The sequence below is a fragment of the Penicillium concentricum genome (assembly GCF_028827145.1).
Source record: "Penicillium concentricum strain IBT 3081 chromosome Unknown utg000002l_segment0_segment0, whole genome shotgun sequence".
In the NCBI taxonomy this organism is placed as follows: domain Eukaryota; kingdom Fungi; phylum Ascomycota; class Eurotiomycetes; order Eurotiales; family Aspergillaceae; genus Penicillium; species Penicillium concentricum.
Window position 1 is genome coordinate 3,761,873 of NW_026622755.1, and position 23,736 is coordinate 3,785,608.

At 48.9% G+C, this 23,736-nt stretch overlaps 5 protein-coding genes across 5 annotated transcripts; 3 read left to right on the top strand and 2 right to left on the bottom strand.

Annotated features, from left to right (window-relative positions):
* Positions 1-121: 121 nt before the first annotated feature.
* N7517_005055 (DNA-directed RNA polymerase III core subunit RET1) lies at positions 122-3,872 on the bottom strand (the record flags this gene model as incomplete). Its single annotated transcript, XM_056722785.1, has 3 exons — positions 122-2,930; positions 2,981-3,738; positions 3,813-3,872. The coding sequence occupies 3 exons, from the start codon at positions 3,870-3,872 to the stop codon at positions 122-124; spliced, it is 3,627 nt and encodes a 1,208-aa protein (XP_056579035.1).
* Positions 3,873-7,793: 3,921 nt separating this feature from the next.
* On the top strand, positions 7,794-11,820 carry N7517_005056 (uncharacterized protein; the record flags this gene model as incomplete). The annotated part of the gene is made up of 4 exons (XM_056722786.1): positions 7,794-8,093; positions 8,952-9,379; positions 9,437-10,644; positions 10,709-11,820. 4 exons carry the CDS (start codon positions 7,794-7,796, stop codon positions 11,818-11,820), a joined length of 3,048 nt encoding a protein of 1,015 aa, XP_056579036.1.
* Positions 11,821-12,777: 957 nt separating this feature from the next.
* On the top strand, positions 12,778-14,577 carry N7517_005057 (origin of replication complex subunit 5 family protein; the record flags this gene model as incomplete). The annotated part of the gene is made up of 3 exons (XM_056722787.1): positions 12,778-12,927; positions 13,012-13,389; positions 13,456-14,577. The coding sequence occupies 3 exons, from the start codon at positions 12,778-12,780 to the stop codon at positions 14,575-14,577; spliced, it is 1,650 nt and encodes a 549-aa protein (XP_056579037.1).
* Positions 14,578-15,090: 513 nt separating this feature from the next.
* On the bottom strand, positions 15,091-17,157 carry N7517_005058 (uncharacterized protein; the record flags this gene model as incomplete). The annotated part of the gene is made up of 10 exons (XM_056722788.1): positions 15,091-15,290; positions 15,362-15,503; positions 15,582-15,982; positions 16,038-16,132; positions 16,183-16,220; positions 16,280-16,361; positions 16,422-16,452; positions 16,506-16,767; positions 16,817-16,920; positions 17,127-17,157. 10 exons carry the CDS (start codon positions 17,155-17,157, stop codon positions 15,091-15,093), a joined length of 1,386 nt encoding a protein of 461 aa, XP_056579038.1.
* Positions 17,158-18,644: 1,487 nt separating this feature from the next.
* On the top strand, positions 18,645-22,277 carry N7517_005059 (plasma-membrane proton-efflux P-type ATPase; the record flags this gene model as incomplete). Its single annotated transcript, XM_056722789.1, has 6 exons — positions 18,645-19,270; positions 19,321-19,678; positions 19,759-19,989; positions 20,054-20,588; positions 20,684-22,159; positions 22,222-22,277. The coding sequence occupies 6 exons, from the start codon at positions 18,645-18,647 to the stop codon at positions 22,275-22,277; spliced, it is 3,282 nt and encodes a 1,093-aa protein (XP_056579039.1).
* Positions 22,278-23,736: the final 1,459 nt, after the last annotated feature.

The following is a 23,736-nucleotide window of genomic DNA, read 5'->3' on the forward strand; positions in this document are numbered from 1 at the left end:
AATAAGTAGGTAAAGATGATATTAGATCGCCGCGCTATGCCATTCATTCGTAAGACCAAGTATGCACATGTCCCATTTTGATTATCCCAAACTCCAATCGACCCAAAGCCAAGTCCAGAGCTTAACGTCCCTTCATCTCAGGGAACTCATCATCAAGCTTCAGACGAGCCGTAACGTTCATACTCATCAATTCCTGAATGAGAAGTTTGGCAGCATAGGGAATAACCATCTTCACAACGGAACGAGACGACTTGCAGCCAGGACACCAGTTCAAATAGCCCATGAAACCACACTGTTCGCACACATCCACCTCGTGGCGATCAGACGAAATCATCAGACGCTCCAACAGCAGTTGACTAGTACCGTACGCAATCAAACAATCACGTTCCATCTCACCGAGACGCAGACCTCCGTTACGTGAACGACCCTCGGTAGGCTGGCGAGTAAGAGTAGCAGTGGGACCCTTGGCACGTGAGTGCATCTTATCTTGAACCATGTGCTTCAGTTTCTGGTAGTAAATGGGACCAGTGAAGACGTAGAAAGGCAGAGCCTCACCGGTGATACCGGAAGTGAGATAGTCCTTGCCACCATAACTGAAACCTTTTTCAATCAGGATCTGGGACATTTCTTCGACGGGACTGCCGCCGAAACAAGTACCGTAGCCGTGTTGGCCGGACAGAACACCTGCTTTACCAGCGACCAGCTCCAGCATCTTTCCGACTGTCATTCGAGAGGGGAAACCGTGGGGGTTCATGATAATGTCAGGGTTGATGCCTTGGTCCGAGAAGGGCATGTCCGCCTGGTCTGCAATAATTCCAACAACACCCTTCTGTCCGTGACGGGAAGAGAACTTGTCGCCAACCTCGGGGCGACGAGTTTGCCGAGTCAGGACCTTGATGAGTTGTGTCTCGCCTTCAGTGGCAGATACCAGGACCTTGTCAATGTAGGAAGGATCCGGCAGCTTGTAGGTCATGGATGCCTCGATAACATCTCCACCGCCAATATCGGAGCCGGTGATTCCCAAAGAATTTTGTACTCGGGGTGTGACCTTGTTGATGTAGCTTTCCCCGGAATTGACCATTTCGCCGACCGCAGCCAAGCCATCAGACTCGAGAAGCGCGTGCTTCCGGATTGGAACGCCATTCTCGTATGTCGGTCCTTTGAGGGAATCCTTGGCTCCGTTGGGGTAACTCTTCAGCGTCGTGACGTACTTGCGGAAGACCTGGCAACGTCCAAAGCCACGGTCCACGGATCCCTTGTTCAGGACCAGAGCATCCTCAATATCGTAGCCCGAATAACTCATCACAGCAACAGTCGCGTTCTGACCCGCAGGCAGTTGGTCGTACTTTGTCAACTCAATGGTTCGTGATTTGACCATTGGCTTTTGTGGGTAGACCATAAGGTAAAGAACGGAATCAATTCGCTGGAACTGATTGGAAGCAATGGCGCCAATAGCTTGCTTACCCATGGCACATTGGTAGGTGTTACGGGGGGACTGGTTGTGGTGAGGGTATGGAATCAAGCCAGCAACAGCTCCAAGGACTGTGAAGGGTTCAATCTCAAGATGCGTGTGGGTATTTGAGATGTCCTTTTCGTAGATAGCGATGTAGGAGTCGTTCTCTTCGTTCACGTCGAGGTATTCAACGAGCCCTTGCGCAAGGAAGTCGTCGAACTCCATTTTTCCATCGCGCAGCTTCTCAAGATGCTTAACGCCGACAAGAGATTTGCCATTCTCCACGACGATAAGCGGTCTGCAAATTCGTCCATCATCGGTCGCAACATGAACAGCTCGCTGGTGGTGATTGATGTAAATGCTGACAAATTCCGAAACTCGGCCCATGCGGCGCAGTCTTCGGAAAGCATTGAGGAAGGACTTGGGACGTCTGGTCAAACCAGTCGGTGTACCGTTGATAGAAATTGTGTAAGCACCCCGAGCATAGAGCTGCTGTCCACCAACACTCGATATGTCTTCGACGCCGAGCATGAAGATCAAGTTGCGCACCGGTCCTTCTTCATCATTGGTCGTGATATGTGTCATGAGGGCCAAGTTCTTGACCAAACCACATGCCTCACCTTCGGGAGTATCTGCAGGGCACAACATTCCAAACTGGGACGGTTGCAAGGCACGAGGACCACTGACCTTCCGGGTCTTTTCGAACTGACTGCTAATACGGGTCATCATACCGAGAGCTGCAATGTAACTCAATCGACTGAGAACGTGAGTGACACCCGCACGCTCCATGCGGAAACGCTTCAAGCTCCAGTTTCCTGTGGAGATGGCTCGGTTCATACCCTGAGTGATATGATTTCCATGCATAGTCACGATAGTCCAAGCATCGAACTGCTCGGCCCGATTGCGTTTGTTCAGGACTTTGTCAATGTTCATCTTAATATCGAAACAGAATTTCTTGAACAGATCTTCAAAAAGAAGGGCCAACATCTGACCCGCCAGTTCCAGCCGCTTATTTCCAAGATAATCACGGTCATCCACCAGGGCCGGGTCACTCTTTGCCATCAGAACGCGACGAGCCATGTGAGCAACGTAGATAGCCTTCGGTCGGAAGTTCATATCTTTGACCTCGATATGAGAAATAATGACAGATGCAATGGCCTCAACTGCCTCTTGCACGTGAGTCTTACGATAAGCGGCTTGTTTGCGGTTGATCTTGATGCGACAACCGATCCACTCAAGGGCTTGTTGCTGAGTGTAAACATCGACATTGATGGCCTCTTCGAAATTGATGGCAAAATCATCTTGATACAGACTGTCGTCACCAGTAACCATTTGCATCATTTCCTTGTCAGTGTGGATTCCCATGGCCTTGAGCAAAATGACAATCGGGATGTCTTCATTGAGCACGTTGTGTTTGACGTAGAGTCTGCCTTTTTTAGAGACAATGTAACTCTTGGATTTACGCTCGTTGGAGGAACTGTGGGTGTTAGTGATGGAAGAATGAGAAGAATTTGGACGTGGGCATACCTGGTAACCGAGGCCTGGACGATATCTTTCTTTGGGTCGGTTTCAACAATAATTCTGTTCTTGCTCAATTGTTCTTGAACAAGGATGACCTTTTCAGTTCCGTTGACGACGAAGTAACCACCGGGGTCAAGGGGACATTCATTGAGGACGCTCATCTGAGCAGGCGTTTTATTCGACAGCACACACTTAGAACTGCGGAGCATGATCGGAATTCTTCCGATGGGGACTGCTCGTCGGATAACCCTTTGCCGGCCACGGACATACTCGAAGTCAACGAGAATGGGTGCGGCGTATGTAGTGTCTCGTAGTCTGCACTCTTGCGGCGTGATCGTGGATTCGAAATCGATTCCGCCATCGCCTTGTTCGTCGGCTCGTCGAGGCGAGGCAACGTAGATATCGGTAAACTTGATGTAGAAATTGTGGTCCACATCACTTCGAATTGTGGAGCTTGACTCTACAATCTTCTTCATTTGCACCTCCACGAAGTAGTTATATGAGTCAATGTGTTGCTTCACTAGTCCTTTGACCTTGAGGAATGCTGGCAGCAGGTTCCATTTGTCCCTGGCCGTGTCGATTGGGTCCGTAAGTCCCTTGTTGTAGTAAAATGGTTCCAAAAGCGCATCGAATGGATCTCTAGCCTTGAAGTTCGAAGCCGGTTCAACTTTTCTGGGCTCGGAATGCTGGTGAGGCTCAGGAACAGGGTTGGACTGCGACGAGCGCTTGCTTTTTGTGGGATCAGTCGCCGATTGATTTCCAGCCTAGTCAAGAAGCAGAGCAGTCAGTATGATTATCGGAAGTATGGGGTTTGCGACAGCAAAAAAAGTTTTGTTACCTCTGAAGGACGTCGCGGTCGACTGGCCGCAGAGGGCTGTGGCCTCTTGCGCGGAGGCATTTTGGTTAGACAGCTGAGGTGCAGAGATATCGATCTAGAAAAATATCCCAATCAAACTACTCAGTTGTCCAAAGAGAAGCTCGCAAGATGGATTCTCATGGAGGGGGAAGATTTGAGGAATTTGGAGATAGCTTAATAAGCCGCGGGCTGGAGTTGATAGTTGCCTGAGGCATCAATCGAGCCTCATACTTGATATTGTAAGAACAAGAGTAGTTGGGCGCGTATGCGACGTCTGTCCTTGACGATAAAAGACTTTGATATTCTGATTTATCTGGCACAATATGATGTTAGGGACGTTAGATGCCAGATAGCACTCCGATGTCTTTTGGGTGTTCTTTTTCGATATCTGCTTTTTAGACATTTTTTCCTCTCGGTGTGATAACTAGAAAAATAATTGATCATTAGCTATAGACGTACCACCAGTAATGGGAATAACAGAACGGAATAGACATGCCGGGCTTATCACTGTACAGCGTACAGCGTACAATATACTTCAGACGTACAGACGTCTTTTCTATGTATAACTAGAGTCATTGCAATTCATGACATATCTGTTAGTTTGGCTGAAGATTTAGAGCTCACCTGTTTCTTTTGGGGGGGATATTATAGCAATTCTGGAAGCTTTTTGTGTGGTAACTCGATATGAGAATTGACCGTCTGTGATATATATTTGGAGCCAGTCCCAGTAGATCATTCCAGAATAAGAATCGGAAACGAACACAAGCCAAAACATATAGATATCCCTAAGTGCTTTCTCAGTTATCGAATGCTTAAATTGTCCGCATTTATAGTTAAATATATAGCGTTGTCAAGTAACAGTACATAATCGAATGATCGGAGCATACTGGCCTTAACTCCGAGGCATTAGGAGTCTCGAAAAAATAGATGAAGAAGCAGATATCGGGCTTAACATTAGATGTAAACTCATTCGAAGAATGATTTATAATGATATCAACTTCCCAGAACGCATGGAGCACTCCGTGCAGGGCTGGATTTACGAGACCTTGCCAGGTTGTCAAGGATTTGTCCATTGACATGGTAGTACATTTAGTGGGTCTTTGCGCATGCAGGCTAGCCCCGGACCTTTATGCCTGCACGGACGGATTATTGATCAGAATCGACTTCTACTGGGGGGAGACGATCTACAACAGTACTTTGTACTCCGTACGGAGTATAGAGAACAGCATCAGGTAGTAAAGAAGCGGTCACGTATAAGATGTGGAAAAGAGGGTTTCCGCATATACCAAGCGCAAGGCATTCCGTTCACAGAAAACTAGGGTTATTATTAGTAACCATAGTTGCACTGCTTGTGTGGCATATGATTTATCGAGTATTGGAACACTCGGTCCTTCGTGTACGATGTATTATTTGATGCCTGTGGCGAAATAGCTTTGACCGCAACTTTGAAATTGCCACCCTTTGTGGACACAAAATGAACTCGCAAGATCGCCTTTTACGGAAGAAATACCACATTTCTGATCGAATGCATAGATCTATTTGCGCAATGAGTGGTCCCAATGTATCAGTCATAGTACTTAAAGATAGGATTGATCGCTGGCGCAAAAGAAATTTAGAAAGTATGCAATGCCACCCACACGTGGTTGGTAAGACAGGGATCATCTTTGCCATCCGATTTGTACTTCGTACAGCATCCTCCGAGGCGAAAATTTGAAGGAAAGCATTAGCAATGCTATTGACCAGGGTGTATTCGTTATCCTCGTCTACCCATTTCTAGGGCTTTTTTGCAGCAGGGGTTGGTTGGACGGAGGGGGCGGAGACTACCCTACCTAGGGAGTTTCAGATATTATTTGCCAACCTACTGCGCCGTACTTTTCTAAGCAGAATCATAGTGCCTTTTAGTAAGTCTATTTTACGAATGACCTCGGACTGTGATTCGCGATTTCAAACTACGACAGCCAGTCAATTTCCGAGGCGCAAGTCAGGCGTTGGGCATGAAAGAAAGTAATTAAACTTGGTTCAATTTGGGCGTCAATAAGTGGGTTTTGAGTCCCATTATGTTTAGAATTATTGGTATTACGAGTGTGATCATAGTGACTATTGGATCCCACGACCAACTTAGCACACTAGTTCGTACAAAGTTGGGGTTCGATGTACGGAGTACTTGGAGATTTCCTTCAAAGATCAGCACAGACCGTAGCGAGTACTCAGCTTAGATCGAAAACCATAATAGATTGGAATTGTAAATAGAATATAGTACATGTATGGAGGGGAAAAAGTGGCCCATGGCGATCCCGCGATGTGAATAAAATAATAAGGACTGGGGTTCAAAGGAGCCCCGTCTGGTATGCTTGTCATTCGGTGGATCAGGGGCTCCAAGCGACGCGGATCGCTGGTGGCACTTACACCGCTTGTCCTGACGTTGGAAGCCCTTATCGTGCAGAATGTGATATGGGGAATGTGGAAAAGATAAATTCCAGAAGTATAGGAAATTAGAGTCCATGAGGCGGAAAAAAAGAACTATTGGATCCATGGAACAAGACAAAGAAAAGAAAATAAACCCATGGTGGAGTTGATGCGAACCATTTTTTCATTCAACCCCTATTTTACTGGTCTGATATATCTGAAATTGGAGAGAATAATCCCCTATCTCTTTCAGTTTCATGCCTAGGATTCAGGTACAGGCGCCTAACCACCCTAGAGGGTGATCCGCTGTCACATCTTCGGGCACTTGGGTCATTTCGGTCTCCACAAGTGGTTTAAGAGGGGCCAAATGCACCTGCAGATGCCACGCTCTGTCGACCAGCGCATTGAACCCCCCCTTACCGAAGTCCTAGCACAATGGTTTCTCTCGTGTATAGCCCAGGTTGTCCCCGGTCCACCATATAATTGACCATTCGTAGTGTCTATAAGGTCTTGCAGGAGCTAAAGCCCATTGATTACCCCGGGCTCTTCCCGGGACAAAAGCGCCTAAGTGGTACAAACAACGGAGGCTCTCTAATCAATAGAACCCGATCAATTTCCGAGTTACTGCTGGCCGATCATCTGCTGTGGCCATTCAAGTTGTGTTGGCGATATATAGAGTACAGAAGCGGAGAGAGAGAGAGAGAGAGAGTATATGGAACGTGTACTGTTTTGGCGCCTCACCCGGAGTGTGGAAGCAATATTATATATCTTGATAATACACCTACATAAAATAATACAACTGATCAAAAGATCATTACCGTTTAACTAGATCAAATCAAAAAGGAAAAAAAAAAACCAGAGACAAAATAGTTCAAAAAAAGAAAAAAAAAGAAGAGCACAGTCATCTCCTAAAAAAGGATCTCCCCGCTCCGATCTGGACTCCCAGCCATTTTCTCTCCCCCTCTTCCTCTTCTCTTTTTTCTCCCTTTGCAACTCCCTTTTTTGTACAACAGTCTTGTATCGTTCGTTTGGGGTCATTGTTAGGGTGTATTTTCCCACGCGACACGCTCATTTCAGCGCGATCCCTCGGTGTTTCGCTAAGTCGGAGCGGTAAGAGGAGCTTTATCCCACTCTGCAACTCCCTGCTGATCTCCGCACCGTCAGGTACACACGATATTTCCTGTCAAAATTGCTCATAGATGACTTGCGCAACTTGAAATCGTATAGCACTTCACTCGTCAACCAGATTTCACTCCTCTCGAGGCGTTCATTGTGTGAGTTGAGTCCTTTTTGCGAGCGCAGATCGTCTCCGCCAACCCCTCAGCCCCTCTCCTCTCCCCTTGCTTGAGACGCCGACAACACACCGCCAACCCTTTCCTCCCATTCGGATATTTCCCGGCCACCGGACGTGGTATCACAATATCTGGGGCTGGTCGTAATTGCTTCCTTCGGAGATGCTCCTCTAAAATTCCATTTTTGGCGTCAACAAATCCCTATATTTGCTGACCGGACGTCGTTTTTGGCATATAGTTGAACAATTCGGCTGCACTGCCCACAATGGCCTTCAAGCATGGGCTGAGTGAACGCCTCGACGAGCTGCGCTTCCCATCCCCACGATCCCCGCCCTCGGAGTCTGCGTTCCCTGGGTACACTTCTCTGTCCCCGGGTCATTCGAACTTTGGATCGGGATTCTCGTCTCGCCCGGCTGGTGATGTTCGAGCAAACCTGCAACGTCGATTTACCACTGATTCGAGCAAGTTCTCGTCATGGAATTATCTGAATCCAAGCTCGGGATCTGGCTCGAGCCCTAGCTCTGGTTCGGGCCAGATGCAAGATCCATTGGATCTGTTGTCTTCGGTAAGATTGGAATCTCTTTTTTTGAGTTAGCCATTATCCCTATGCATTGAACCCACGTACCTGTCTTGTTCCCATTGAATTTTGGTTGGTGATGAATGAATGGACATGTATGAATTGGTGTCCTGAAAACCAGCCTCTGTAAGCTTCTTTGAAGGTGTCTGGAAGTTCCGTCAGTTTCTGGCATATCACTCCACCTGTGTGCACCTTCCAAGTTGATGAGACTGTCACCATTCGTCCATCACTATTCATCCATCACCATTCATCATTCTTATCTCCTTCATCCAATTGTCCCATTGTTTTCTATTTATCAGTTCCCTTTTCCATTTCGCTATTTAGGCTACTTGCCCAAATCATTGGCGTGATTGACACTATTCGTGCTTCAACTCCATCCATTCTGAGCCTATTCAGACTTGAAATCGGTTCTTGCCGGCTAGGCTGCAATCCGGTCCGGGTTGGTATAAAAACTGCAGACTGGCGCTTCCCCCTTTCTCTACTTTTCTGCTTCACAATATCTACGTTTGTTTCATCTCTTCAGGTCCGAACAAGTTCGCTGCCTGTGCTTCATTTGCCGTTGATTTCGCGTCACTTTTCCGTTGCCTTTTTTGACTTCACATCCTGTGTTCGGTTCGTGTTTCCTCATGCAAGCGATTGTTCCCAGGAGTCTATGAAGATATCTGTTTAAGTGTCTTTTGAGGTGTCTTCTCGGGCGTTTCTTGTGCAATTTTGATGACTTTTTTGATTGAGTCGTTGAGACTTACACCTGCTCTTACTTCGTTCAAACTGATATCTTTCCCAAACCTCCCCGAACCTTTTGCCTCAACCATTCATTCCGGGAATCATATCTGACCTTTTCAGCAGTTTGAGAAAAAGAGACAACACATCGAGTACATGCGTGAGCAGAAACGCCGGTTCGAAGAAGACATGAAAATGCTTGATCTTCAGCACGCTCGCGAGAAACTGGAAATGGACCAGCTCGCTCGGGACCTGGCTCAGGCTGGCATCTCTGGCCCAGTCAGTGAGCCAACCACCCCACCCGAGTACCGTGATACTACTGTGTCGAGTGCATTTAGCCGCCCTGCTCGTTTCTCCACCTCGAGTGTGACCTCTTCGCCCGGCTTCTTCAACGCATTTGCCCCTTCAAACTTGACTTCGCCCCAGGCTGCTTCCCAGTCCGCTCAGCCCTCGATTGATCGATTTGCCGGACACTCTGTCCCTGGTTCGCGCCGGAACTCCGAGAAGGACGACTTCCTTGCTGATCCTACTTCTCCCTTCCGATCGGGACCATCGTGAGTTGAAATCCTTTTTTTTACGTTGTATTGAGGCCTAGCTAATATTTTTTCTAGTGCTGCTCATCGATACTCGCTGCCCTCCGGCAATCCGAATGGCCAGTCTCATCGGTCTAGTATCTCCGGCTTGAATGGATCACGCCTTGACAGCTTCAACGTCCCCAAGTATCTTTTCCCCAGTGACGAAGACAAGCCTCATAGCCACCTGAGGGAGCTGGAACGGCTTTCGACTCCCGACATCAAGAGTTACATTAAGTTGACCGAGCCTGATGACAAATTTCCAACCCTGTCCCGTCGTGGCGACTCGAACATGTTGTCAGCAAACCCTGATGCCCATGATCTTGCCAACCCTCGTGCACCGGGCACCGATAATTACACCAATCACAGTCGCCATCGTTCTTCTCACCAAAGCATGCCCCAGAATATCCACAACTTTGGGCGCTTGGACCAGGTGGCAAGCCAGAATGAGGATCACAGCAACTCTGTGCACACCTCACGTCACGGTGCTCGTCGTTCTATGGGAAGCCAGATCTCCTTCCATGATGACCGCCATGATGAGACAGCAACCCCTGTTCCCTCGAGCCGGCCCACTGCTTTGCAGTCATCATACTCAACTAATGATCTGCCTACCATCAAGGGAAATGGAGTTGGCAATGCTATTACTCCACCCAAGACTTACAATGAACACATGCACCATCATAATACAAGCATGGGGCGCATTCCTCAGAATGGTGTGAATAACCAGGCTAAGACCGAGTTTGATGAGACCGAGTTCTATGGCAATCAATCGACTCTGCATGCGAGCGCTCCACCCTTTGGGCCTCAGCTCAGTTCGGCTGCACCTACCAACCACGTTCCTAGTTCGGCTGTTCAAATGGGGTTGCCATTCCAAGTCCCCGCAGTTCCTGCCTTCAATTATGGACTCCAGCCCTATGTCGGCCAAGCAACCCCTATCAACGGTCACATGCAAAACTTCGGAGGAGCTTCCGCCTACAACAATGCCTATCCCAGCTATGGTCCTGGGTTCCGCTTTAATGAACCTGCAGCCCGAGGCAGCATGGCCCAACGTCGCCAGGAGACTGATGCTACGCAGCTCACTCGTTTCGGCAACTACCCCTTGGAGCATTACAAGGGTGAGTTGTACAGTCTGTGCAAGGACCAGCATGGTTGCCGATACCTGCAGCGCAAGTTGGAGGAGCGTAACCCGGAGCATGTGCAGCTGATTTTCAGTGAGACTTACATGCATGTTATTGAGCTCATGACCGGTATGGAACATATAACACCTGCCCGTTAACCCTATTGTCATTACTAACCTTTCTCCTTCAATAGATCCATTCGGAAATTATCTTTGCCAGAAGTTGCTAGAATACTCCAATGACGAACAACGGACTGCTTTGATTGACAATGCTGCCCCTGAGTTGGTCAAGATTGCCCTGAATCAGCATGGAACACGTGCACTGCAGAAGATGATTGAATTCATCTCGACTCCTCAGCAGACTCAAACAGTCATCAATGCGTTGCAATATCATGTTGTTGACCTGGTGCAGGATTTGAACGGCAATCATGTTATTCAGAAATGCCTCAACCGCCTCACTCCCGAGGATGCCGAGTTCATTTATGAGGCTGTCGGAGGCAATTGTGTAGTTGTTGGTACTCACCGCCATGGATGTTGTGTCCTCCAACGTTGCATTGATCATGCTTCGGGTCATCAGAAGGCTCGTCTGATCTCGCAGATTACCTCGCACTCGTTCGCTTTGGTCCAGGATCCATTCGGAAATTATGTTGTGCAATACATTCTGGACCTTGCAGAGCCTAGCTTCACCAACCCGCTGTGTGCTACCTTTGGAGGCAATATCCCTCAGCTGTCCAAGCAAAAGTTCAGTTCCAACGTGATCGAGAAGTGCCTCCGCACTGCTGATAACTACATGAAGCGTGAGATGATTGATGAATTCCTCAGGGGCAATGAGCTTGAAAAGATGCTGCGTGATTCATTTGCGAACTATGTTGTTCAGACCGCCATGGACTTCTGTGATCTCGACACTCGCAACCGCATTGTCGAGGCTGTTCGTCCTATTCTTCCGTCTATCCGCCAGACTCCTCATGGTCGTCGTATTGCCGGCAAGATCATGGCTGCGGACACCAACAGCCGCAGCAACGGTAGCAGCGCTACTACGAGTGGCCAAGTCACCCCCAATGAGATAACCAGCAGTGCACAGATCCCCAAGACCTTGCTGCAGAAGCCATTTACATACCACCAACCTGGTACTCAGTCTTCAAGCTCATCCAGCGGATACAGCACCCAGACTTATGTACCTCAATCCTCCCAGAGCTCTGTCTCCAACACCCCTTCGGGTCAAAGTGACACCTCGTCCGTTTACACTGCTCCCACCTCTCAGCTGTCCGTGAAGCTTGGACCTCAGCAAATCCAGAATTACTTCTGATTGGGTTTGGGACACCCACATCAGTGCTTGTCTTTCACAACCCCAGTGTACTCATAGTGAGACGATGCGACGAAACTTTTTCAATTTTTTTTTTCACGATTTTACGGTTGCCTTTTACACTGTCATCGAACTGGGCCTACATCAATTGCACATGCCATGATCATTTATCCCATGATTTACCATTGCGTTTTACTGCATACACCTTTGAAGCAATGTACCATGATCATTGCATTTGGCCCATGTTGCATACTGCATACCTTTCATGAAGCGACCCATGCATGATGCAGACTTCGTTGGAACTATGTTCCTCTGCTCCCTTTGTTCCCCAACATGTATTTCTTGTTTTCCCCTTTGCCCTCTGGTTTCCCCCCCCAAGTGCCTTGCATGCCTAGGTCTTTGGGCTATCTGGCGACAGGTTTGGATTGTTCCTTGGAACTATCTGGTCTATCGCTGTGATTTGAGGACTTTTTTTTATTGCTTGTTTTCGCCTTTTTTTTTTCTTTTTCCCTTCCACATTGTGATTTTCAACTCTTATTTTTACCCATTCATCGTTGTACTTTTGCGCCTTGCTCTTTTCGAACTGCGTTTTGTGCTGTGCCCGTTATTTTACATTGGTTCATTGCACGCAAGCTGGGCGTGGATACAATGGCTCTGGAGCCTTATCCACTGATGACCTTGGTTACTTTCCGGTCAGCTTGCTGCTCAAGATTGATGATGGGTGCCATTTGGTCTTTGGGCCAGCTCTTCGTCGTCATGCATGATCCTGCACACACTTTTTGCATGTATTTTAGCAATGGAAAGCTGAATTAAGTTTTCATACAATTTTTCTCTATTTTCTATCCTTCGTAGATTTCCATATCTTTGTTTTCGTAATTTCTTTAGTTTTGGCGCCAAATTTGTAGCGCGACGCGTGATCACGTGCATCCCAAGGAAGCCGCCCTTCGGAGACTCAGCAAGATGCCGCAACTTGCTTTTGACAATTCAGTCTACGAGGTCCGAAACGAACTGATTGGGCCTCTCATGCTACCAAAAGAGGTTGCCAGCTCATTGAGCACACAATGGCCTTGTCGTGATGTTCAGATTCGGCAGTTAGCCAGTCTTTTAAGTGTGAGTTTATTATGCTAACAATAATTCCTGGCATTCATCAGTCATCCCCGGAGAAAGTGGCTGACCTCTAACGCTGTTTAATAGCCTCACGTTCCTAGCCCTCCAACATTGGTTGTCCATGGTATCTCTGCGACCTGCAAATCGACTATCCTTCGGGCCGTCCTCGCTACACTTGAAGTGCCGCATGCCATTGTCAGGAGCTCGGAATGCATTACGGGACGGCATCTCCTGACGAAAATCCTATGGAATACACTGGAGGCACTGGGCCAGAAGGAAGAATGGGAGAAAGCCGGCAAGGGAAGATGCGAGCACGTCAGTGGCCTTGCAGTCTTGCTCGAGGAGTGCCTGGCAGCGAGGCCCGTTGAGAACCAAGGCAAATTCGTGCTGGTCCTGGATGAGATTGACAGGCAAAGAGAGGCGCCACATACTCTGCTGTCAGCGCTGGCACGGCTAGGCGAGATCGTGAGTTCTGGCTTTGGATGACCTTTGCTGCGTGTAGAATGTGGCGGCTAACCCTATAATTTATAGATTCCGTCTCTGTGTGTGGTTCTGGTCCTCAGCTCGACTCCACGGCCATTGTTCCTCCAAAGCGCAGCGGTCCCGCACGTCAGTTTCCCTCCTTATACCCGCAAGGAGGCCATCCACATTGTTCTCAGTTCGAATGCGCCGCTCGTTGATGGGTTGCCCGATGAAACCTCCTCGCGGGTATACCCGTACTTTGTATCTACAGTCTACGACTCATTGGTGGGACCGACAGCAGGTTCCATACCGGACTTCAGGTCCATATGTGAGAGGTTGTGGCCTCGGTTTGTTGCGCCTGTAGTGAATGGCGAGACGCCCCCAGGCGGAAACGACGAGTGGGATTTCTCACGGCTGCTTGTCAAAAACCGAGCGATCTTCCGACACCAGGGCGAGTCTGCGCTGGTGCACCGCATTGTCCCCGACGAGACTCCTGCCAGCGTGAAGCGGGTCCCACTGGCAAAAACCGCTATGCCTTCGGCGCTCCCTTCACTGCCATACTTCTCGACTCTGATTCTCACGTCTGCATATCTCGCCTCGCACACGCCTCAACGACTGGACACAATCTTCTTCTCCAAATTCTCCTCATCATCCCTTTCAGCCCGGAACAAGCGTGCTCACCACCGCCGGCGTTTGAAAGTTCTCTCCCAAGCCCAGGCAGAAGAGAGACAAGCCGCAAACGACCCTTCAACCCCCAACAAGAAAGGAAAGCGAACCAAAACCCGTATCACCAAATCAACTCTCTCGTCCGCCTTCGCGACCTCCTCGGCCACCACTTCAGCCGTCGGAGGTGGCGCAGGCATCGCCGGCCCATCTACCATTCTCACCGCTCGTTCCTTCCCCCTAGAACGTCTCCTGGCTATCTACCACGCGATTGACCCGAACCCCCCAGAAACTCCACTTCGAGTTGCCGCCGTCGCAGACCGTATCTACGCTGAACTGGCAACGCTGCGACGCCTGCGGCTCGTCGTCCCCGCTGCTAGCCACAACGCTATGGCGACTAGCAGTGGGAATACCACTGCTGATGCGGGAGATAAGTGGTGTGTCAATGTCTCTGGTGACTGGATCGGTGAGTTGGCCAAGGGTATTGGTGTCGAGGTTGGTGAGTGGTTGGCTGGTGGTCTGGACTGATTCGATTTTTCTTGGTCCTTGTACTGGCAAATTGTTTTTGCGTTTATCGACGGGAGTTCCTGGCTTGTTGGCCCTGCATTGCATACTGGTTTTACTTGTGTTAGGTCAATTATACCCATGTTGTCATTTTACCTGATGCTTGTCTACATCCGTATGGCAGTAAAATGCTTGAATATCTCGTAGATTGTGGTCTTGCGTGTTGATACAAGGCCTATTAGGATCATGCTAGCCCTAGGATAGCTAATTCCTACTATGTATGTAGGGGAGTAGAGGTGCAAGTTATCCTGGAGATTCCACGTCGCTAACCATCCCGTGTACCTACCATAGTGCATGCTTGCATGCAGAAAATAATCACCATACAGCATAAATCTGCACGCTGCGTTCGAACGCCAACGCAGAATAAAGACTAGTCAAAATAAAATCACCAACACCTTTGACCATGCGCAGAATCCCCATACCAGAGAAGATGGAATGATGAAAAAAAAACCACCAGCACTAAAATTCCTCCCACTCCTACCAGGTCCATTGTTCAACTACTTCATCCGTGCCGACCAACAAACTCGGTCCATGCGGCCCCCGCCACTCCGAGGTATCATTCCCATACTCGAATCGCACACAGCTAGGTGGCGAGGAATATTGGTGCCCCGTGAGAGGCGAGGAAACCTGCAGTCCGGTCTGAAGAGAGTAGAGCTGGATTTTGCAGTCCTGGGAGGCTAAAGCGAGGTGTATGTTAGCACCAGATAAGATGAAAATCTGGTTATTTTGATGTTTAAGGGAAACATACGACTAGCCAGGAGACCCAGCTCGGTACTTAGGTCGAAGGTTGGGAACGGAAGTGAGGAGAATTCGTGAAAACTGAGATATGGCTTCGAGGATTGATGGCGTTTAAGCCCCTCTGGCGCGAAGCGGAGGTCGTACATTCGTAGCTGAGATGAATGTTAGCCAACACCGAACGCCATATCACGTAGGGGAGACAAGAGGGAAGAGTAGACAACGCTACATACCGAGCTAGGTCCCGCCGCCACGAGCCGGTGTTCATCCATCCTCTTCATGTCCATCACGGCATCGTTGTGTTGGAGGCGTGTGGCACTGCCACCACTGCGTAGGTCGTGGAGGAATATTTTGGAGTTTTTCTGTCCTGCTGCAATCAGGTCGGGTGACATCCATTCCACGGCATGCACGCTAGTTTTGCTCTGGTTGTTCTCCGAGCGTCTTCTGTTGCTCGTGGAAACCGCATTTCCCTTGAATGGCTTCTTCGATAGGCTCCAATGGCTGTTGGAACCCTCCAGGGTATGGAGCCCTTCTGAGGTTCCTATGGCGAAGTGGGCGCTTGATGATGTGGGCTGGGCTGCGGAGCACCAGAATGACATCGGGTAGTGGGGTCTGATCCGAATCGGATGAGAGACTAGACAGTCTTGGGTAAGCGCGATCCGGGGATAGTGATGAATATGGAATCATACAGGTTGGCCAGACATAGTTGCCGCCCTCGTCGGGCTCTGGGAGGAGATGCGCCGAAAGGAAGCAGTCACCTTGCGGCCCTTCGTTCATTGTTGCACTGGAGCTGTTAGCTGTGAGTCTATCAAATAGCTTTGTATGGAGACTTACAGTAGGTATCCTGACGAGCTCAAAGACATCGATCCTAACTAGAAGGTGTGTTAAACATGCCTTCAGCGGAAGGAAGTACCGGGACGAATGTGCTCACCCAGTACGGCTCTCTGAATAGAACCCGTTCCATGGTATGGTCATAGCTCCACTGTGACTCGTCAATGTCAGGAAAGCAGACCCTATCCTCTGGTTAGTATGTAATAATTCGACCATTGACAGCGGCAAGCTCATCAACTTACGAAACAGACGATTCATATCCGCGAGCCGAGCCTTGTCATGCATGTTAGACACGTATTGGGATAATAAAAGCCAATGAAACTCACCGGCAATCAATGTCCCTGAACGTGGGTTGCGCAAGACATGGCGGATACTGTACGAGTTAGGCCATGGCTCAAAACGATGGAGTTCTCCACGGTGCAGTTGGCTGGCTTGAATGCGAGCCTGCTGCTCTTGCCTGGCATTGGAGGAGAATAAACAGGCTCCAATCTCTCTTTGGACATTAACCAAAGGGTGCCTCAACGATGCGGCCTTTCTGATTGTCTCTTTATTCTCACGTTGTCTGAATCGTGTCTTGTTTTCACGTGTCTGTGATTGATTAGCCAATGTAATGATATACATAGGTCCCTTTACTGACTTTCAGCTCAGACCGCTTTCGTTTCACGGATTGCTGTGTATATTGTGCATTTGGAGATGCGACATGATTGGCTTGAATCTTGAAGTACTTCTTCTTCTCCTCATCTGTGATATTTGGTCAATATGAGTTGATCCAAAAGTCCATGTGTTCTAGCAAGGTATTTGAGCACTGCAAAGATACAATAGCAGCCCATGGGCTAGACAGTATGATACAGCCTGTGCGTGTGACTGGCACATAGCAGAACGCGCCTTTACGTACTGCTCTCGTGTACCTCGGCAGAGGGGAAGAAATGCATCACAACAAGACTTACCATAATAGAACCCTGGGATTTCACGAGCCATAGTTGTAGATGACACGCGATGTTGAAAAGGTAAGGATCAGGGAGAATGCACAAAGAGAGAGAAGAATCCAGCTATGTTCAAGTTATCGAAACGGTCATGAGACTTCCACTTTCGAGTGTCTAGCACAAACGAACAGCCATAGTGGATTTGACCTCAACACAGAGATAAGCACAAGCACAAAAACAATTCTATTTAATTAAGATGAGATGCAGGAGATCTCGAATCGATTTACATTGAACAGTTATCACCGCATTGAATCTGAAAGTTCGGGAGTGACGTGAGATTATGTAATATCCATGGTCAGATTCATGCCTCAGGCCACAATTTTGATACCTGCCCTAAAGGAACCGCACTCATCTATACGCGAATATGCATTGGGTTTTGCCTTCATATCAATGGTACCCTCTGATTGAACTAAATCGACTCAAAACTTATCCCAGATTGTGATTTGGTACATTCAATATCAAACATGTCAATCGATTCAATCAATTGAACGATCGCGCTTTCCAATTGCACTGAATACTGGGAAGTAAATAGATAGTCAATATACTCCCAGGTTGTACTCAGTTCCATTGCCAAATTGCCAAATTGCAATATTAGGCCACGGTTTTATAGGCAACGGAATCATTCGGATGCTTTGTCGCTTCTTCATCATCGAAGTTTTTCTTCATGTTGAATCTTCACGCGTTTGTCACTGGGCAACGCAGCCCTGGAGGCTCCGATAAGCCGATACGGTCGATAATTGCGTATCAGCTTATCGTTCACGGGTAAACCTCGGGAGACTCCTGCGGGGCATCTGGGCATGGACTTGGAAGTCCCTCCAGATCTGATCTCAGTCTCTTGTTGGCACTTTTGGATTCTAGGCCGCGATAGATATATTGCACCGTAGCCTGAAGATATTTCAGGCTCCGATACGCCAATATACCCTCTCCAATGTGCTTGAGCGGTATCGTGAGCCTCATGACCGTAGATTTGGTGGATTCCCATAGATGAACGAGCCCATTGTCGACAGTATTAGCTCATTTTCTATAGGAGAAAAGACGGTGTATATCGAACAAAGCGCAGGCAGGCGTCTGTAATGAGGGATGTCGTTGGCGCCTAGTCTCTCGAGGGTCGCTCCTTCGAGATAAATACTCGACTCTCGGCGTTTCGCTTTCTCGCTCCCGCAACTCTCGCGCGACATTCGCAACACTTCCTCTTCTCCCATCATCGTTAGCCATCACATCACTTAAAGCCAGAGCATAATCAATTCTTTCAGGTAAGTGTGTTCTCCGGCTGTGATTCTTTCATCTGTTGAAAGCCTGGTGTATTTCTCCCAAGGGCAGCATCAGCCCACTATGCCTTCCCATTTGTCTTATTTCCTATTTTGTTGTATCAGATCAATCATGTATCAACACAACCTCTTGTATGAACATGTGAATTGAATTTGTGTCTTGTTGTTTGACAGTTTGCTGATTTCTTTCAGCTTTTGCAGCCGTTTCGCCATCATGGCCAGGCCTAGGTCTGACGTGATGGATCCACGAAACGCGCCGCTCAGGAGTCATCCTCCGGACAGGCCTCCAACTCAAGACAACACCGAGGAGGAACGTTTGCATTCCGTTGTTCATCCGCCACGTGGAGCTGTGCCTCAAAGCGAGCAACGTAACCAATCTCTCAGTCCTTTCAAGCGACGAGACCATTCGGAGCTGCCTCGAATCCAGACCAGTAAGCTGGAAAAGTTCATTCCAAAGTCCTCGACTGGCCCGTTGGGTACTTCGGACTCGGACTTCAGCAGAGAGCGGACTTTGCTGTCCGAAGTGATTGACAGACAGCTGTTTGTCTCGAACGAAGCCACCATTCCCGGAGAGGAGCATCGGGACGACAGTCATTCCCAGCACGATGGATCCCTGAATGAGAAAGATAAGGAGGCGTATCGAAAGTTTCGTGAAAGCCTGAGCAGCCTGGATGATTCTTCCAGTGACCAGGAAGACCAAGGTGAACGGTGTGATAGTTTGATGGCCGAAAAGAAAGACCAAGTTAGACTGTTTCGTTCCAGTCTGCTTGCTGGTGCCAAGGTCCAGGAAGATCGACGCGGCCGCGCCAGACGCCGTCTGACCCCCCGGACCATTGTCAAGTCGGTCCCAACGTGGCTTCCGGATCCGAAACGCATGCTTCCACCGCCAGCGAGAGCAAAGACTGCGTCCTTGGGGTTCAAGAAAATGACAGCCTTTCTCCCCCCGAGACGCTGAACCCCATTACCTCTTCCGAGGAAGACACCGAAGAATCTCTGGATTGCCTCATTGAAGATCTGCATGCGGAAGACGGAAACCACCCTGATGTGGATGAAATCACCATCCGGGGTGAGGAAACTTGCCAAATTCCTGCTGATATGGTAAACACCAACATCAACGAGGGTCTCAGTGAGGCAGAGGTGGTGCTTCGGCGCAAGAAGTATGGCTGGAATCGTATGAAGGAACAGAAACGAAACCACTTCCTGAATTTTATTGCCTTTTTCAATGGCCCGGTCCAGTGGGTCATGGAGGTAAGCACGCTCATTCACCATTAACCACTGTAGTTTGATTGGAAAAAGCATGTGCTGACAATATTTTCTCAAAACTCCAGATTGCCATCTTGCTAGCCGCCGGCTTGCACGATTGGATCGATCTCGGAATAATCTGTGCTCTGCTCCTATTGAACGCCGGGGTCGGATTTGCCCAGGAGTATCAGGCGGGCAACATTGTCGACAGCCTCAAGGAAACTCTTGCCCTGAGAGCTCGGGTCGTTCGCAACGGTGTCATCGTGGAGATAAGTGCTGAAGAGGTCGTCATTGGGGATATCATTCACCTGCAAGATGTGAGTTCATGGCAATTTGAGTGGGGGAAAAGAGGAAAAACGTTGAACCTAATATTCGTTTTAGGGCACAATCATTGCGGCAGACGGTAGACTGATAGGTGACGGAGCCTATATTCAGGTCGATCAGTCTGGAATAACGGGTGAATCTCTCGCCGTGGATAAGCATAAAGGGGATCTTGTCTTTGCTTCCTCAGCTGTCAAACGTGGGACTGGGGTCATGGTTGTGACTGCCATTGGTGATCATACCCTTGTCGGAAATGCAGCCGTCCTGGTTAGCAAGGCTGGCAATACCACTGGCCACTTCACCCGCGTCCTGCGCGAAATGGCCCGTGTTCTTCTGATTCTGGTGCTTTTCACCCTCCTTGTTGTCTGGATCAGCAGTTATTATCGCTCGAACCCGATTGTCCAGATACTCGAGTTCACACTTGCACTCACCGTCGTCGGAGTCCCCGTCGGTCTTCCCGTTGTTGTCACCACAACCATGGCTGTCGGTGCAGCTTATATGGCAAGACAACAGGCCATCGTGCAAAACCTCTCGGCCATTGAGTCCTTGGCTGGAGTGGAGGTCCTCTGTTCGGACAAAACGGGAACACTCACGCGTAACAGACTGACATTGGGAGATCCATACATAGCCCCTGGAATGGACGCAGAACAACTTATGCTGACTGCCTGCCTTGCGGCCACTCGAAAAAAGGCGGGATCGATGCTATCGACAAGGTGTTCATCAAGGGTCTCCGCGACTATCCCTTGGCCAAATCTCAAATTGTTTCGTACAAGACTCTTGAGTTCGTTCCGTTTGATCCGGTGTCAAAGAAAGTGACTGCATATGTGCAAGCCCTGGATGGTGAGAAGGTCACCTGTATGAAGGGTGCTCCTCTGACTATTCTGAGAATAGTGGCGAAGGAAACTGCTCTGTGCAGGCAGTTTACCGCGGAATTCGAGGCAAAGGTCAATGAGTTTGCCAGCCGAGGATACCGTGCACTGGGAGTTGCCCGCAAGCGCCAAGGACGTCCCTGGGATATTCTGGGAATCATGCCATGCTTGGATCCCCCACGCCACGATACTGCTAAGACAATTTCCGAAGCCCAAGACCTGGGACTCTCCATCAAGATGCTCACTGGAGATGCGGTAGCCATTGCACGCGAAACGGCGCGTAGACTCGGTCTCGGCACCAATATCTACAACGCTGAACGACTCGGTGTCACTGGCGCTGGCTCTATGTCTGGCTCGGAGGTGAACGATTTTGTCGAGGCCGCTGACGGCTTTGCAGAAGTGTACCCCCAGCACAAGTACAATGTGGTAGAGATTCTCCAGCGACGCGGCTATCTGGTGGCAATGACCGGTGACGGTGTGAACGACGCTCCTTCTCTGAAGAAGGCAAACACGGGTATTGCGGTGGAGGGCGCATCCGATGCGGCCCGCTCTGCTGCTGATATTGTCTTCTTGGCACCTGGCCTGTCTGCCATTATCGAGGCGATCAAGATCGCTCGCCGGATTTTCCACCGCATGTACTCATACGTTGTGTTCCGAATTAGCCTGTCCATCCACCTGGAACTCTTCCTCGGACTCTGGATGGTGATCAAGAATGAGACTCTCGATCTCCGCCTGGTTGTTCTCCTCGCCATCTTTGCTGACATTGCGACCTTGGCCATTGCTTATGACAATGCTTCGTATTCTCAGTCCCCCGTCAAATGGAACCAGCCAAGACTCTGGGGAGAGTCAATTGCCCTAGGGTTCATTCTTGCAGCCGGTACCTGGGTGACATTGGGCACCATGCTGTTGCAAGGCGAGGATGGAGGTGTGATCGAAGGCTGGGGCTCACGAGATGAGGTCTTATTCCTTGAGATTGCTCTGACCCAGAGCTGGTTGATTCTGATAACTCGTGTCAGTGGATCTGAATCTGGGTCGTTCTGGGCCAACTTTCCATCGGTTTATCTTATCGCTGCGGTGCTTTCTGTCAACCTGACCGCAACCTTGATGGCTGCTTATGGTGCCTTTGGCGAAGCCACCTCCTGGTTGACTGTCCTCCGTGTGTGGATTCTCTCCTTTGGGGTGACATGTGTGAACGCACTGGCTTACGTCGTGATGCATAACTCGCAACGGTTCGACAACCTTATGCACGGTAAAGGTCCTCGTAAGAGAGACAGAGAGCGCTCCTGGGAAGACTTCGGTAAGTTAGCGGAGACTTAATCCTTACTCGCATCTTTGGCATGGGAAACTAACCGATCATAGGTCTTGACATGCAGCGAATGGCCAAACAGCATGAGAAGCACGAGAAGAGCAGCTAGGGGTGGTTCGAAACTTCGAATGCTCCCATTGCTGCTAGTGAATGACGATGAATTGAGATGAATTGATGATGACAAATGGTACCATGCTTCTAATGGATGCATTTTCATGATCTTACGATATCGAGGAGGAAATGGGAATGGAATGGGGACAATGTCTTGTTTCACATAGGCGACCCCCGAGGTCATGCCTGGTCGTTCTATTATTATCGGACGCGAATTGTGATTAACAGACCTAATTTTTACCACAGATTTTCTTGATTCCTTTCCTGCTATTGTATGTTTTCTGCTGAGTTTCTGACATAGTAACACTTTTGGACTGGTGATTGTGGCGGTGGCCACAATACCTCGAAGCCTGGACTGAACTAGCCGACAATTATTCTGGAGCAAGCGGCACTTTGAACACAATCGAGTATTCGTCGCGGCCTTGGCAGGCAGCGCAGCGGCATCAAGTCAGTGTCCCTATTTGGCGGGCAGTGACCCGAGTATTGGAACTCGACAGGAACAGAGAATTGACACTTTGTAGGCAACGACCCGCCGAAATACAGATATAGCAAGAGCTTACCCAGGATTGCTTACAAGCTCCTGCGGAACAGAGGAAATGAATGGTCTACAACCAGCACGCAGCCTTGGAAATCTGTATACGGGCAGCGATGCGCAGACTAACGCCTAAAGTCTAGGTAAAGCTAAGCTTCCAGGATTGAAAATTCCAGGGCCTTTCAGCCTTGCCCTAAAAATACCGGGCTGAGCTGGATATGAGCTTTGTGCAGCATGCCAAACTTCCTGTAATGCCATGTGCGTGATGGAATGAAATAGGCATGTATCTAGGAGGACCTGGGCCTCAGCTGATACATGCTCACTTATTCCCAGCTCTTTCCATTACTCTTTTCCCAAGAGTTCACTTGCGGGTGAGAAACCCTGAAGAAGCGGTCTAGTATGTGACTCTAACGAGCATGACAGAATTGGACACGCCGGCATCGGTGGGTTTGCTACTGGTGATGTTGATAATGAGAACAGGTACAAGATAAGATGCTTGAAGTTACTAATATCCAGGTGTTCTATGATATATACGCAGGAATTCGACAGGAATTTGTAGACTTACACAGCAGAGAACTTATTGCCCATGAAACAGATCAACCGTGGATATTCGTTGGGAGAAATAATATGACCAATCGGCTTCGATGTCTGTCGCCGCAAAATCCAAGGCTTTTAACTGGAGAGTCTTTTCCAAACAGCCTAGGAAGAATGTCCTGGCAGTGGTCGTTTGGTCTTGGCTGCATAAATAAGTATCAGAATGCCATGTCCCCTCCCGCCCCCGTCAGAGTTATAACAGCGGTGACACTACTAAAAAGAAAAAGCAGTCTTGTCCGCCTCAAGAAGAAACGTCCCTTATGCGTTTATCTTCAATATCTAGCTTGTAACATTGGAAGTATACAAGTAGCTTGCTCTTTGACACAATATT